General features: G+C 44.0%; 1 protein-coding gene and 2 non-coding genes across 5 annotated transcripts in view; all 3 read right to left on the bottom strand.

Annotated features, from left to right (window-relative positions):
* Positions 1-13,721, bottom strand: part of Atg16l1 (autophagy related 16 like 1) — a 35,586-nt gene that overhangs the window by 6,304 nt on the left and 15,561 nt on the right. Inside the window, exons 7-13 of one of the 3 annotated variants that reach the window (XM_031368322.1) lie at positions 12,205-12,291; positions 11,566-11,622; positions 11,305-11,352; positions 10,576-10,678; positions 7,484-7,589; positions 6,132-6,202; positions 4,611-4,682 (exon numbers count right to left, since the gene is read on the bottom strand). In XM_031368322.1, the coding sequence (XP_031224182.1) occupies positions 4,611-4,682; positions 6,132-6,202; positions 7,484-7,589; positions 10,576-10,678; positions 11,305-11,352; positions 11,566-11,622; positions 12,205-12,291 (544 nt within the window). The remainder of the gene's footprint in view (positions 1-4,610; positions 4,683-6,131; positions 6,203-7,483; positions 7,590-10,575; positions 10,679-11,304; positions 11,353-11,565; positions 11,623-12,204; positions 12,292-13,721) is intronic. The other 2 variants (XM_031368320.1, XM_031368321.1) reach the window with 2 other exon arrangements.
* On the bottom strand, positions 205-469 carry LOC116089601. Its single transcript, XR_004118385.1, has one exon.
* On the bottom strand, positions 9,256-9,529 carry LOC116089602. Its single transcript, XR_004118386.1, has one exon.

Genomic DNA, 13,721 nt, shown 5'->3' with positions numbered 1-13,721 from the left:
TCTTGCCTCCAGCTCTCCAGTGCTGGGATTAACAGGTGCACCGCACTAAGTCTAACAAAAACAGGACTTTATTTTATTCATGCCACTAAAAGTCGGTCTGTACTTAAAGTGAGAATAGACAGGGCTACTGCAAGCATAATTTACAAAATGAAACATCAGAATTCCATATACATAATTAGAGGCTATGGGGTGTTTAAAATAAGAGGTCTCAGCTTAAAATGTCAGATCATAGCCAAGGCCGCCAGCATTCCCAACAATCAAATCCCTTGTGACTGAGCTGTCGGATGCTAACCAGTGTCTTCTCTGGGCTCTTGTCAGGGAAGACAAAATGGAGACATCACTGCATGTCAGCTACTGTGTTTTCCCATGATAGCACTACTAGAGCATGATGGGAAAGGTAAGCAGCTGGGGATGTAGGCTGCTGGGAGGCGACCTCGGAAGTCAGACCTTTTACTATTCATCACTGACCTCTTTTCAAGGTAGACTTTTTTCCTTTCTTATTTTTTTTTTTTTTTAAAGAAAAGATCTCACTATGTGGAAGGAGGCAGCCTCCTTCTGAGGGCTGGGATTAAAGGCATGCGCTAACATGCCTGGCTTTTTATTTTTACATATTTTTAAAGACTCACTTGTACACACCACTGCAGTTGCTAGGGGGCTGAGAGATGCTGGGTCACCCAGAGCTGATGCTATGGTAGTTGTAAACAAAACTCTAGTCCTTCACAAGAGCAGTTTGGCATTCCACTTTGGCATTTAACTCTTCAGCTCTTTGATTTTTATGTAGAACAACAGCTACCACTATTAATTACTGTGTATATGCCAAGTGTAGACAGTTCTCTCCTCATTTACATGGTGTCTAAGGATCAAACTTAAATCATCTGCTTGCATTGCAAGCAATTATTTGCCGAGCTGCCTTTGGCTTCCTAGGAGCCATTTTTCCCCCTTTTCTTTTTTCTTTTAAAGACAGGGAAGGTCTCACTATGTAAGCTTGGCTGTCCTAGAGCTCACTATGATCAGACTGGGCTAAAGGTATGTACAACTACATCTGACTAGAATTATTTTTGTAAGTATATACCTCCCAGAGTTTGAAGGGTTTATTAATGTTTCGTTTTTAATTAAGAAAAGAATGCCCTGGACTAGTGAGATGACTTAGTGAGGACACACATGGAGAGGAGCCTTCTCCAAACTGTGACACCTCCACACAAGTGCCATGGCACATGCACCACCCTCCTCCACATAAATGCAAATATTTTTTTCTCTCTTTCTTTTTTTTTTGAGGCAGCATCTATCTAGTCCTGTAACTCACTGTGTAGGTTCAGCCATCCTTAAACACAGATATTTAAGATATTACTGCTTCTGGGTTCCAAGTGCAAGGATCACAGGTGTGTGCCATTTTCCCCTTTAAGAGACAAGAATGCCTTTACAAGTTCCTGGGGCCCAAGGACTCAAGCTTTTACATCCATATCCTGAAGGCTACACCGAGCAGCAGCCCGGGGCAGGGAGATGGCTCAGTGGGCCCTCCCCACCAAGCCTGAAGGCTACACAGAGCAGCAGACCTGAGCAGGGAGATGGCTCAGTGGGCCCTCCCCACCAAGCCTGAAGGCTACACGGAGCAGCAGACCTGGGCAGGGAGATGGCTCAGTGGGCCCTCCCCACCAAGCCTGAAGGCTACACCGAGCAGCAGACCTGAGCAGGGAGATGGCTCAGTGGGCCCTCCCCACCAAGCCTGACAACCTGAGTTTGATCCCTGGAACTGATGTAGTGGAGGAGAAAACAAGACTCCTGCATGTTGTTCTGACTTCTTCAAGTGCAATCCTCCTGCCTCAACTTCCCAAGGACTGAGAGTACAAGGATGAGCCACCACAACCCAACCCATTAGATATTTTTGCAGTTTATTTTTAATATTTAATTTGAACACTACCTTCAAATTTCAGCTTCTTTAAACAAGCATCAGCCAGGGATAGGAGTGAGGAGATGTAGACACTACCACAGCTGACGCTTCAAAATGAGGCCTGAGGAGCCTTTTCTCCAGGCCTGGTGTGAGTCCTCTGTGGGCTTCAAGGCAGACTGTGCAGATCACTATTCTTTTTTTTAAAAATGATTTATTTATTTATGTATGTGAGTACACTGTAGCTGTCTTCAAACACACCAGAAGAGGGCATCAGAACTCATTACTCTCTCCCGCCCCTCACTATTATTTTTTAAAACTATACTTTTGTATATATGACTATGTACGTGCACCATGCACAGAGGGCAGAAAAGGACATGAAATCTCCTGATATGGAATCATAGTCTAGTAACCAACTAATCCTCATACCTGCTCCTTCACGGCCCTGGAGAGGCGAGCAGACAGGATACTCTGAAGGTCAGCTGCCTCATGGAAACCGTACCGAGCATTAAGAAGTTGTAGTGACAAGACTTTCGAGGGAAACAGCCAATGCTAGCTAACACATTTCTAGGATGCATTTACAAGGCGGCACTCAACCAGCTGCTTCTCAGACTCTAGTCTCTCCTAACACATTCCCTTATGGAAAGCCAAGAGAACACTAACTAGGGTTTGAATAACAAGTTTCCAGCTAGATCATGACTGGATGGTCCACTGTGTTCTCAAATTATCTGTGAATCAGTGTGCACGCAGAAGCCAGGGTTTCTTCCAACAGGAGAACCCACTTCATTCCTTGAACCTAGTAGGAGTTGCCTGAATTCTTCAGGTACAGAAAAGTCATTTAAAAGGCCTCTGCATCTTCTCTTTACCAAAGGACAAGGCACGCTGCAAGCAGACCACAGCCTTCAAAGCTATCCATCAAAGGATGTGACGTCATCAGCCCCCAGCAGCTGGGTGTCAGTGCTCCAGCTCTGACCTCCATCTTCTAGGTCTACTTCTCTCCAGTTGTCTAGCCTTCAGGGCTGTGATCCTCACCTAGCTATAATTTTCTTTACCAATGAATAAAGCACCCCCCACCCCCACCGCCACTTCACATCACTTCAGTGCTTCCTCTCTTTTCCTCCAGGGCCCAGTAGAAAGGAATCTGCAGGCCCCTCTTCCACAGTTGGTCAGCACTGTCCCACCTCAGTTCAGTTTTAAACTCATTACTTAACTGCGTGACCCTACCACTCCTCACCCCATCTGAGCCTATCTTATCTACCTTCCTCATCTGAGTTCCAGGAAAATGAAAAGAAATCTATAAAACAGTCATAGCTTGACACCATGTCCAACACAAAAAATGCATTCTCTTTAAGCAAACTAACTCCTTGATTTAACTCAATCTTAAATGTCCAATAAAAGCTGAACAGAGCTAGGCATGGTGTCATATCATAGCACCAAGGAGGAAGAGGCAGGAGGATTGCTGCAAAGTAGAAGCCAACCTGGCTTGTATGAGTTCCACGCCAGCCAAGATAACGCAGGAAAACTCTGGTTCAAAACATAAGAAAGACGCGTGTGTGCGTGCGGTACAGTGATACCTCCAGGCCTCACAGCACCTGTACGCATGTGCATACTCACACAGACACATGCATACAATTAAAAATAAAAGTAAATCGTACCAAAAACCAAACCAGAAGAATGGTTCAACAGCACAGCTGAGCACGGGGTGGATTACTATGTAGCCCACAGCACAGGCCAGCACCTTCTCCATGTTTAAGTGCAAAACTGAGAACTAAGACTGTGTGGTGCATTCAGACATAAGCTGCAGTAGGCCCGCTGAAGTCTTCGCTTCAGAAAACACAGGCTGACTTTTCACCATCACAGCATGCGTGCATCTGCCATTTTCTCTGGGCTCATGTTTTGTAGGCTTAGAACTGAATTTTCTTTCAAGTGAGAATCATGGATTATTACCTCACAGTCCCTCCAGGAAAATGAAAAGCTAACGTGGTAAGTTAATATGCTATTGAAGTCTTCTGCTTCATCCCTGTTCCATTCAATCAGACCACCAAAGCTAACTGTAAGGACCCCTCTACTGCAACTGGCTCCCTCTGCAGAGCTCACAAACTCACTTTTAACACCATGCCATCTTTGTGGGGCAGACCCAAAAGCACTGTGTCAAACTTGAAACGCCATAACACAAGGTTTACCTTTCCGGATTCTGTGAAAACTTCTTTCCATCAGATACGGAACTCTTAGGACCAAGTTCTGAGCGTTGTCCTGGACACCAAACTGGGCTCAAATGCGATCTCTTCAACAGCTGATGCGCTTCCTCCTTTCTTCTGCACCTGTCCTGTTTCCAGCTTTACTACCTAAGCTCATACACTAAGTACATCCATGCACTTCTATAATCCTAATTCCCAACTACGAGGAAACTTTTAGGACTTATGAATTTTAAGAGCCATAATTCATACACCGTTGTCATAATTGACAAGCTAAGCTAAAACAGATTATTAAACATAACTGGTTCTTAAGAACTCAAAGAGTCCTGAGAGATTGTGGAAAATATGTTGGGACAATGTATTTTTGGCAAATTAAGAGTGCAAAGGAAAAACACAAATCTTCTAAAAAAAAAAAACCATAAATTAAATATAATTTCCAAGTTTGTACACAAATCTCCTAATTAAACAACTGCACACTGATCACCACATGCAATCAGAGTACCATGTTAGCTTTATCGATCGTGTCTTACCCGTAATCGATAATCATCCACTGTCCAGATTCGGCTTGCAAAATCATTTGAAGCTGCTAATAGGTAAGCTCCCTACAAGAATAAAAAGAAAAACATTTAGCAAAATTCAGTTGACAAAGTACAAACTTCCAGTTATCAGGCCCACAAAGGCACTCAGACGCTTTCAACTATACCTCTAAGCTAGACACAACATTCCAGCATATTGCCAGTGTGTTGATAAGTCCCTAACCCAGTGTTTGAAGCTGAGTCCTTCCCTCCTGGATTCACCTGATCCTACAAGAGTGTAGTAGACACTTCAAACTCACATCAGCACTCAGCCTCAGTCACTCACCTTTCCCTTCTCCACCGTCCCCTTAATAACAGGCACAACTTCCTGATAATACTGATGGGCAACCCAGACAGCACGGAGGCCCCCACCCTTCTAACTCATCTCTTACCTATCTTTTAGGCTGTTCATCTTCATCTGCTCCTTCCTCTAGAGCCCCACTACTTAATCCTACTGGGCTCTCAGGGGCCATTTCAGACTGCTTTATTTTGACAGGGACTAAGGTAGCCCAATGATAAGGCACTTGTGTAGCATGCACAAGTACTTGGGTTTGCTCTCAGAATTGCCAAAGACCCTCTCAAAACTTAAGGAATGGCTTTATGAGTGGCTAAACCGTTTGACACCACATACTTCCAACTAATCAGCCTCATTTCCTTATGTTTCCTTGGTATCCAGGCACCATTGCTTGAGGCAGAAAGATGACTGTCACCTAGCCAGTGGCCATCCCTTCAGATAAGGTTCTCAGCTTCCTGAGAAGCAGATGTGGATGGTACCTCTCCCAAGGAGGGCAACAAAATGTTGCAGAACATGGGGACTATCAGAAGACAAAAGGTGCCATCAAACCAGTAGTACTCTTGAGCAGCTTCTGAACCTACCCTGCTCCAGTTCTTCTCTCTGCTCTTCTGCCTGTGATGCCCACCCTTTGTATATGGCTTTGAGCTCTGTCTCAAATGGCTTACTCTGTTCCCTATGCTAACCTTAATAACACGACCTGCAGTTCAATGTTTTTTTGGTATTCTCTTTAAAATATATTTGTGTGTGTGTGTGTGTGTGTGTGTGTGTGTGTGCATACACACACGCACAACTTTCAGGAGTCAGGTCTCTCTTTCCACAATATCGGTCCCAGGGATCTAACACAGGTTGTCAGGCTTGGCAGCCACTGTCTATACCTGCTGAACCACCCTGCTGGTCTGGCTCTTTTAAAGGGAAATTCCTCAAGAGAAGATACAACCCTGACTCCTAGGAACTAGATTCAAACTGCTAAGAACACAGAAGTTTTGAGGTTCTATTACTATTGTTTTGTTTTTAATTTCAAGAATCAGCTATCTTCTATTATTATTATTTTTTTTTAAATCTCTCATAGTAGAGCACACTTGGGATGCAGAGGCAGGCCAGCCTGGTTCTAGGACAGCCAGGGCCTGTCTCAAAAGACAATGAAAACCCAACAACCTGAAATCATGATCTTAGGTACTTACAGCACTATCAAATTCAATGCTTGTAATTCCCGCATTACTGCCAGACAAGGAGCCCTTGAATTCACATTTATCTACATGAAATAAAATTAAAGTTAGTAAAAGGGGCAAGTTAAAGACAGTGCAAGCCAATCATAACACTGAACAGGAGCTTTCCCGCAGCGCTGCAGAGTCAGACAAGATGGAAGAGAACAGGGGCACTCTGCTGCAATTGCAGTTCTAAAACACTGCAGATTCAGGCATGTTACACGCGTTTCCAGGTCGTCCTTTGGGACGCATGTAGACTTCACATTCATTCTCAGTGAATTTTGCTACATCAATGTTTGGGCTTCTATCACTACTAATGGAAACTAAAAATTTTGAAAACCACCTCCAACTTTTCCCAATGCCTGTTTTGGTAATGTTCATTTCTTTACGGCTTGAAAAATTGTTGGGACTCTATAATTCTATCAATCAAGACCGCCAACTGTCAATCCCTCCTTCCCTCACCAACAGTGCTTTTCTTCCAGCCCTCCATTCACTCTTCTCATCTCCCCAGAGGTATTTACTGACCTCAAAACCCAAAACTATGCTATTTAGTTAATAGCTAGGCAAACGCTCTACTGCTAAGCTACACCCACAACTGATTAATTTTTATAAAGAACATCTGCCAAGATTTATTTCCTTATGGTTGAGCTTTATCTTCCACTACTTTAGTCATTCCATCTGTGCTAACATAAGTTCTGAGCAAAGCATGACATTCTCACAGGCTTCAACAGACTAGGGTTTAACTGAGTCACTTTCCTGCCAATCAAATAAAGAGTAGACAAGCACAATGCTTCACCAATAAAGTGCTTGTGCTCAAACAAACATCAAGTGCAGTAACCGTGCAGTAACCCACACCTCGTCTTTGCTCCAGCCTGGAGAAGGTGTCAGGGTTAAGAGCACAGGATTCTGACTCAGCCCTAGAGCAGACACAGCAGGAGAACTCTTGAGTTCCAGGGAAGGCTGCACTTACATACAGTGAGAGACTGTCCCAAAGACTAAAGAGCATAAATTTCAAGTCATGTGATCTCAACTAGTCCCAACTCCAATACTCATACATTAAACAAATTAAAACATAATTCAAGCCAGGCAGTTGTGGCACAAGCCTTTAATCCCAGCACGTGGGAGGCAGAAGCAGGCAGGTTTCTGAGTTCAAGGCCAGCCTGGTCTACAGAGTGAGTTCTAGGACAGCCAGGGCTACACAGAGAAACCTTGTCTCGAAAAACCCCACTCCCCCAAAAAATAATTCAAAGTAAAATTAATTCATAATAAAGCAAAAAAGTCACTGAGCTGTCACCAGAGCTTCCCTCTAAGGACAGCAAGGCTCTTACCTCCGAATACTTCCCAAAGTTTAACCCTGCGGTCCATGCCTCCAGTGGCCAGTAACCGGGAGCCTGGACTGAACTGCACTGCATTGACCTCTCCGTCATGTGCATCCTGCAAGACAGTGCCTTGTTGCAAGCTGATCATCATCACCCCGGAGCCTAAGACACACACACACTCCAAATGCTTAACCTCTATTCAACACTCAACCTCAAACAGAACTGCCTCCAAAGTCCTTAAGAGTCTATTTTCATTTTATTCTTCCACAATTGCAGTGGCATGAATTCATCCATTTGAATATGGTATCATCTTACTGTGTAGCCCAGGCTAACCCTAAATTCAATGGTAATCCTCTGCCCTTGGTCTCCTAAGCACTTGGGTTACAGGGGTTGGCTACCATGTTTGGTTTGTATTTACTTAAGCAAAATGCATTCAAAATCAGCCAGGTACGGTGACATACACTTTTCCCTCTAACCCAAGCCCTCAGAAAGCAGACAGACTGCCAAAAGTTTAAGGCCAGACAGGAAACACAGTAATATACCCATATTTAAAAAAAACACTTAAAATTAATATATATTGCCTAAATTTTGGCTTTGTACATGCGGGCCAGAAGAATCCCTGTATCAGATCCCTTGAAGGTGGAGTGATAGATGGTTATGAGCTATCTGATGTGAGAGTTGGAAACCTAATCCAGGTCCCCTTAAAAGAGCAGCAAAGCATACTTAACTATGGAGACATCTCTCTAGCCTCAGAATTGCCTCTTTTGTGCCAAATACTTACTCGTATTAGGTATCACTAATATCTATGTACCTGGTAACATACAGCACCCTAAGGAGAGCTCTCGCGTGTGTGTGTGTGTGTGTGTGTGTGTGTGTGTGTGTGTGTGTGCGCGCGCAAGTGTGGTAGGCTTCTCACTCAGCCTTAGTACCATAAGACAAGACTCCTCACTGAAGCTGAAGCTGCGCAGGCAGTCAGCAAGACCCTGTAATTTTCTGTTCTCCACGCCTCTGTGCTGGGGTTATAGGCACAAAGCCTTGCAGCTTTCTAGATGAACTCTAAGGATACAAACTCAGGTCCTCATAGACTGCAGCAAGCAATTTTACACACTAAGCCATCTCTGCAGCCCCAGCTAAAGTTTCCCTTGGCCAGTGCTAATACTGTGAGTCTGTGTAGTTCATTCTGGAAACATGGCACTAGAATGTATTAAAAGTGTTATGTTCAACAAGTATTTAACTTCTTGTAGCTTCATTTTGTTTATTTACCAGAAAAAAAAATTATGACCCACATTGTGTTTGAAAAAAAAAATAAATCAATACAAGTGCTATTTTAGGAGAATTACATTTTTTTTGTGATAGGTTGGAAATTGATTTCTGGGGCAGGCTGACCCTTAACTCATATTTGTTTATCTCTGCTTCCTTAGTGCTGGGATTAAAAGCATGTGCCACTGTGCCCAGCCCTTTCACAGGGGAATTTCTAAGATTAGCATGGATGAATACCCACATTCAGGATGAGACCAGGTAAAAGCATCCCATGTGAAGGGGAAGAATCACTATACTCCCTCAACACAACAGCGGATATAGACCTACTTGCAAAGTTGATGTCTAGGTTTTGCTCCAAGTCTAGCAAACCGCAGTGGGGCAGCATCTCCATAACTGAGACATATTAACACTCTGGTGATGTGATGTCTACTTTCCCACTCATTTCCAACTGCTGGAAATCTGGTAGCTGACCTGACTTTTCTCCTCATGCAGCTCTCCTTTGTAAGAACACTCTGTCCTGAGGTCTCAGATTGAAAACTTGAGATCATGCACTGTCACACCCATCTGCCACTCATCAAGACTCCTGCATCACAGGTTGTGTTGGATAGCAGTCAGCTGTGAACCGTTCACTCTCGGAACACACACTGGCAGAATCCTAAATTATCAGCTGCCTCATTACCCCATGCACATAACTTCAATGTGCTAGGACAAAAAAAATGGGCTGCTGGGAGTGGAGGGCAAGAAAGGGGCTGTGACACTTAGTGCAATCAGACCTTTTACCAATCATCATTGACCTCTGTAAGGTATGACTCTGCCCTATCCAACTCCTCCTCCAAAGCAGGACTCATTCAACACCTGAGCCTCAGTCAGCTCACTGCAACGACTGACTACCAATGAAGCTCTTCCAATGACCTGAACTGAAAGTTCCACCACCCAGGATCCATTCCACTAACTAAAAACAGGCTCGCGCTGCATGTCCCCCTCAAGTCCCTAAACCTGCCTTAATCAACTCCAGGCATTGCAAGTCATAATGCCCCTCTGCTTCTCCGCTGTTTTCAAGGCTTTGAGCAGAGTAGACCATTTTCTTAGGCTGGACCAATTCCTGTTCTGGGACTAAGGTTAATGGTTACTGCCAGAACACAACTTAGATTCCTAGGTACTACAAACAATGTTTTTGTTCAGTGCTGTGTCCTGGTTCCAATCACAGGCTTAGTGGTTGGAAGTCACCCAGATACAGTTTGATTTATGAAACCAACACCTGCTCTGGTGGATGTCATTATTTTTAAATGCACAAATGTTTGTGCACCATGTTCATGCCTGGTGCTCCTGAGACCAGAAGAGTGTGTTGGATCCCCTGAAACCCAATTTACAGACAGTAGTAAGCTGCCATATTGTGCTGAAAATCAAACTCAGGTCTTCTGGAAGAGCAGCTAGTTCTCGTAACTATTGAGTCTTCTCTCTAGCTTCCCACTTTAACATGAACTATTTCTCCAGTGCCTCTGAAAGACTTAAGCCTCCACCAGGAACTTTACCTTAAACTGCAGCTAGCTGGGTAAAAACAACTGTACAAATCACAGTTCCTGCTCCATCTCTAGTTGTCTCTTGCCCCGCTGCTCAAGTCACCAATCCCCTTAGCCAGCTGCCTGCTACAGAGGATGTCCCTAACAAATTCTGTGTGCTAAAACCAAGCACAACATACCTAATTCCTTACAGGTCACAAACCTAGCAGGTCCAAATAAGTCATCAATGGAGAGCCTAGCTGAAGCTCTCAAAGGACCAGTTAGTTCCAGACCCTGCTACCATCCCAGGCTCAGAGGGGACTGGGTACAAAGCATACTTACAAAGACATATGAGGCAGTAGTTGGGACTCTCACATCTTTACCAGAAGCAGGATGAGGGTCCACAATATCCTGGGGGACTGGGATGGAAGAGACAGAGCGTCTCCTAAGGAGTAACACAAAGGCAGACATTATATGAAACTGCACAGGATCAGTATCCACCAGACTGCCAGAAAGGCCTCAATGATGACCTTGTTTAAGCAGTGTGCCTGTGCTAATGGCTGTTGCCTTTCTAGACCCTCCAAAACTCAGGATTCATACCATCTCACTCAAATGACAAGAAAGAGTTAGACATACCTTACTTCTTGTTCACTAATTCATGGCTCCAAAACCCAGCAGTGAAGCAGTCTCAAACGAAAGCTGCTTGCCCTATCAGTTAACTGTGGAAAAACCTTCTAGACCTAACACACTAGCTAGCTTAGAGGCGAACTCTGGCACTTTGAAACACTGTTTTACACTGATTTCCATGCCTATTCATAACCACCCTCAGCGTTTACACTTGTGGTCAAGGCAAAGTCAAACGCATGCTAAGAGGAAGAGCACCAAGAGCAAGATGACTGCATGGAGCCCAACCTGACTGCCCAGCTCAAGGGCTCCAGCACTCACTCCTAGGAGCATGCAAAGCGTCCTGGTTAGCATGTGGACATTGATGATTGCGGGCAGCACAGCGTGATCAGCATGATTATCAATAACCCACACTCACATGCTGGGCTGAGAGGGTAATATTTTCACCTGGCAGCATCAGAAGAATGATGTCCCAAAAGGGGAGATTCGGACAGACTAAAGGGAAAGGCCATAGATCAGCTCGCAGCAAGATAAAAAGAAAGGAAGTCGCAGAAAAGAGGAAGAAGCTAAATGACAAGCTGAATTAAGGCATCCATGTTCTTGGCACCACTGAAATTCTGGTGTACATTAAAAATAATACATCACATACATATGCTTAGGTATATTTACACATTGTAAAAAAGGAAAGGTGAAGGTCTTCTAACCTACCCAAAGATATTAGTGATAGAATCCAGAAGGCCTCCAGCAGGCTGCGAGAGTCGCTTACTAAAGAGGAGGGGAGGATAGGTTTAAACCTTAGAAACATTTTGCCCGCAAATCAAAACAGCCCCTAAAAACAAGTACCTGAGAATACACTTTCCACTCCCAAATCCCAGGCAAGATAAACTCAACACAGCATTTGAACCACCAGGAAATAGGAGGGAGAAGGAAAACCCAGCCTATAGTCTTAAAGAAACAAAGGCTCCCAGGATTAAGCTGATCTCCCTGCAAAGGTCAAGGAATCTGTCTAACGCACCTAAAAACTTCTGGGTGCTCATGGTAAATCCAACTCATTCTTTCAGCTCTACTTTAACAAAACCCTACAGTATCTATCCTTGTATCCTAGGCTCTGGTCAACATGTATAATAAAGTTTAATGTTTCACTCATCTCTCAGAAGGTTGTTGTACCTGTTTGTGTTAGAAATGATAGGCCATTTGTACGCTGCCTCCCTCCCACTCTCCTCCCTGTGTGGTGGAAGGGGCCTGGAGACTGAGTACATATGACTAGGTTCTCATGTCATGTCCACAAATGAACAGTTACAATGATGCTGGCGCTAGCTTTTCCTCCCACCCAGCCAGACCACTCACGTAGCTGCTCTGCTGATGGCTCGCACGGGAGAGGTCTCTTCTGTGTGATCTGAGGTCTCATCCACAATGACTTCAATGTCATCATCCCTAGTAAGAAATGAAAGAGAATCTGTCACAGTCCCAAACAGGAAGTCTGCAAAGGCCAGGGCCACATTCTAGTGATGGACTCTCTCTGGAGACTTTGTTGCAAAGTGATGGTGAAGAAGAAAAGGGACCGCCACTATGTGAGAAACATAAACCACTGTCCCTACTCAAAACCAACAGTGCCAAGTGAGAATAACTTTCCAAAAGGAAAATCGAAATGCATGGCTTCTGATGGCTGGAGGCTCTGCACGCTTCCTGTGCTCCTTTTTGGTGTTTATTCCAGCAGATGCCAGTACCCCTGGAATTCCTCTTCCTACACATTCTTGTAGGTCAATTCTTTCCTGACTGTGGGGAAGGCAAGTAATTATTTTGTATTAATGATCTGCTATGTTGCAATCTTTATGGGAAAAATAGCTTAATAAATTAAGAGTTTACCACCTACTGTTTGGAGTCTTAAGAATTTGAAAGCTAGATTTGTTTTTCCTTTTAATGATTATCTGGATTTTGACTATATATATACTTAAGAACCTGTTACACCAAGGCTAAGTAAATTTATTTTCCCTTATTTACTCTAGGATTACACATAACTGCCTCACACTCTTGGCTGGGGTATAGAAGAGAATAAAGGAACAAGGCTGTGCCTGGTTTTCTACTTGGCTGGCTTTTCTTAGCTCTAGAGTTTGAGAGAGTCCCAGGAGAAAGATGTCAAGAAGAGCCGAGTCTACAGTAATGCTCTCATGGGGTCTCAGGATTCTAAAGGCCCACATCCCAGAAAATACCAGGTCCTGCCAAGTCACCATCTCCACCCTAAAACATACATGTCTCCAACCCACATTGTCCTATTCCCAAGGAGTACACAGGTTAGAAAAGCCTCTCTAGCAAGCCCTTCTAGATTTTCACTTTAGCACAAGCTCTTCATGTGAGATCTCAGGCAGGATGGAGGATCCTTTTCGTCAGTCACCTGGTTACACTGGCAAACAAGAGGAAAAGACATCACACCACCTCTTTTTATGTTTCGCTTTCTTTTTAAAGTAACCAAATCTCATAATTAGGTGACCTATTTATTTACTTTTCAGGTTTGAATAAATACACCAAGACCAGCTTTCTCCATTAAGGTCAGGAGACACACACACTCATGTTCTCTCCTAAAGCAAAGGTTTATCAGCACAACTTTCATTTCTTCAAGGAGGAGGATGTAAGGGTAGATGGCTCGGGTTTAAACCACTCCTATCCACTTAAAAGAAAGCAATAAAAATTTTACTTTTTAAAAGTGTAAGTTTATAGCCGGGTAATAGTGGTGCATGCCTTTAATCCCAGCATGCAGGAGGCAGAGGCAGGCGGATTTCTGAGTTCGAGGCCAGCCTGGTCTACAGAGTAAGTTCCAGGACAGCCAGGGCTACCCTGTCTTGAAAAACAAACAAACAAACAAAAAA

Source organism: Mastomys coucha, unplaced genomic scaffold (genome assembly GCF_008632895.1).
Source record: "Mastomys coucha isolate ucsf_1 unplaced genomic scaffold, UCSF_Mcou_1 pScaffold14, whole genome shotgun sequence".
Classification (NCBI taxonomy): Eukaryota; Metazoa; Chordata; class Mammalia; order Rodentia; family Muridae; genus Mastomys; species Mastomys coucha.
The sequence above is the reverse complement of the archived record's forward strand: the minus strand, read 5'-3'. Positions and strand labels throughout refer to the sequence as shown.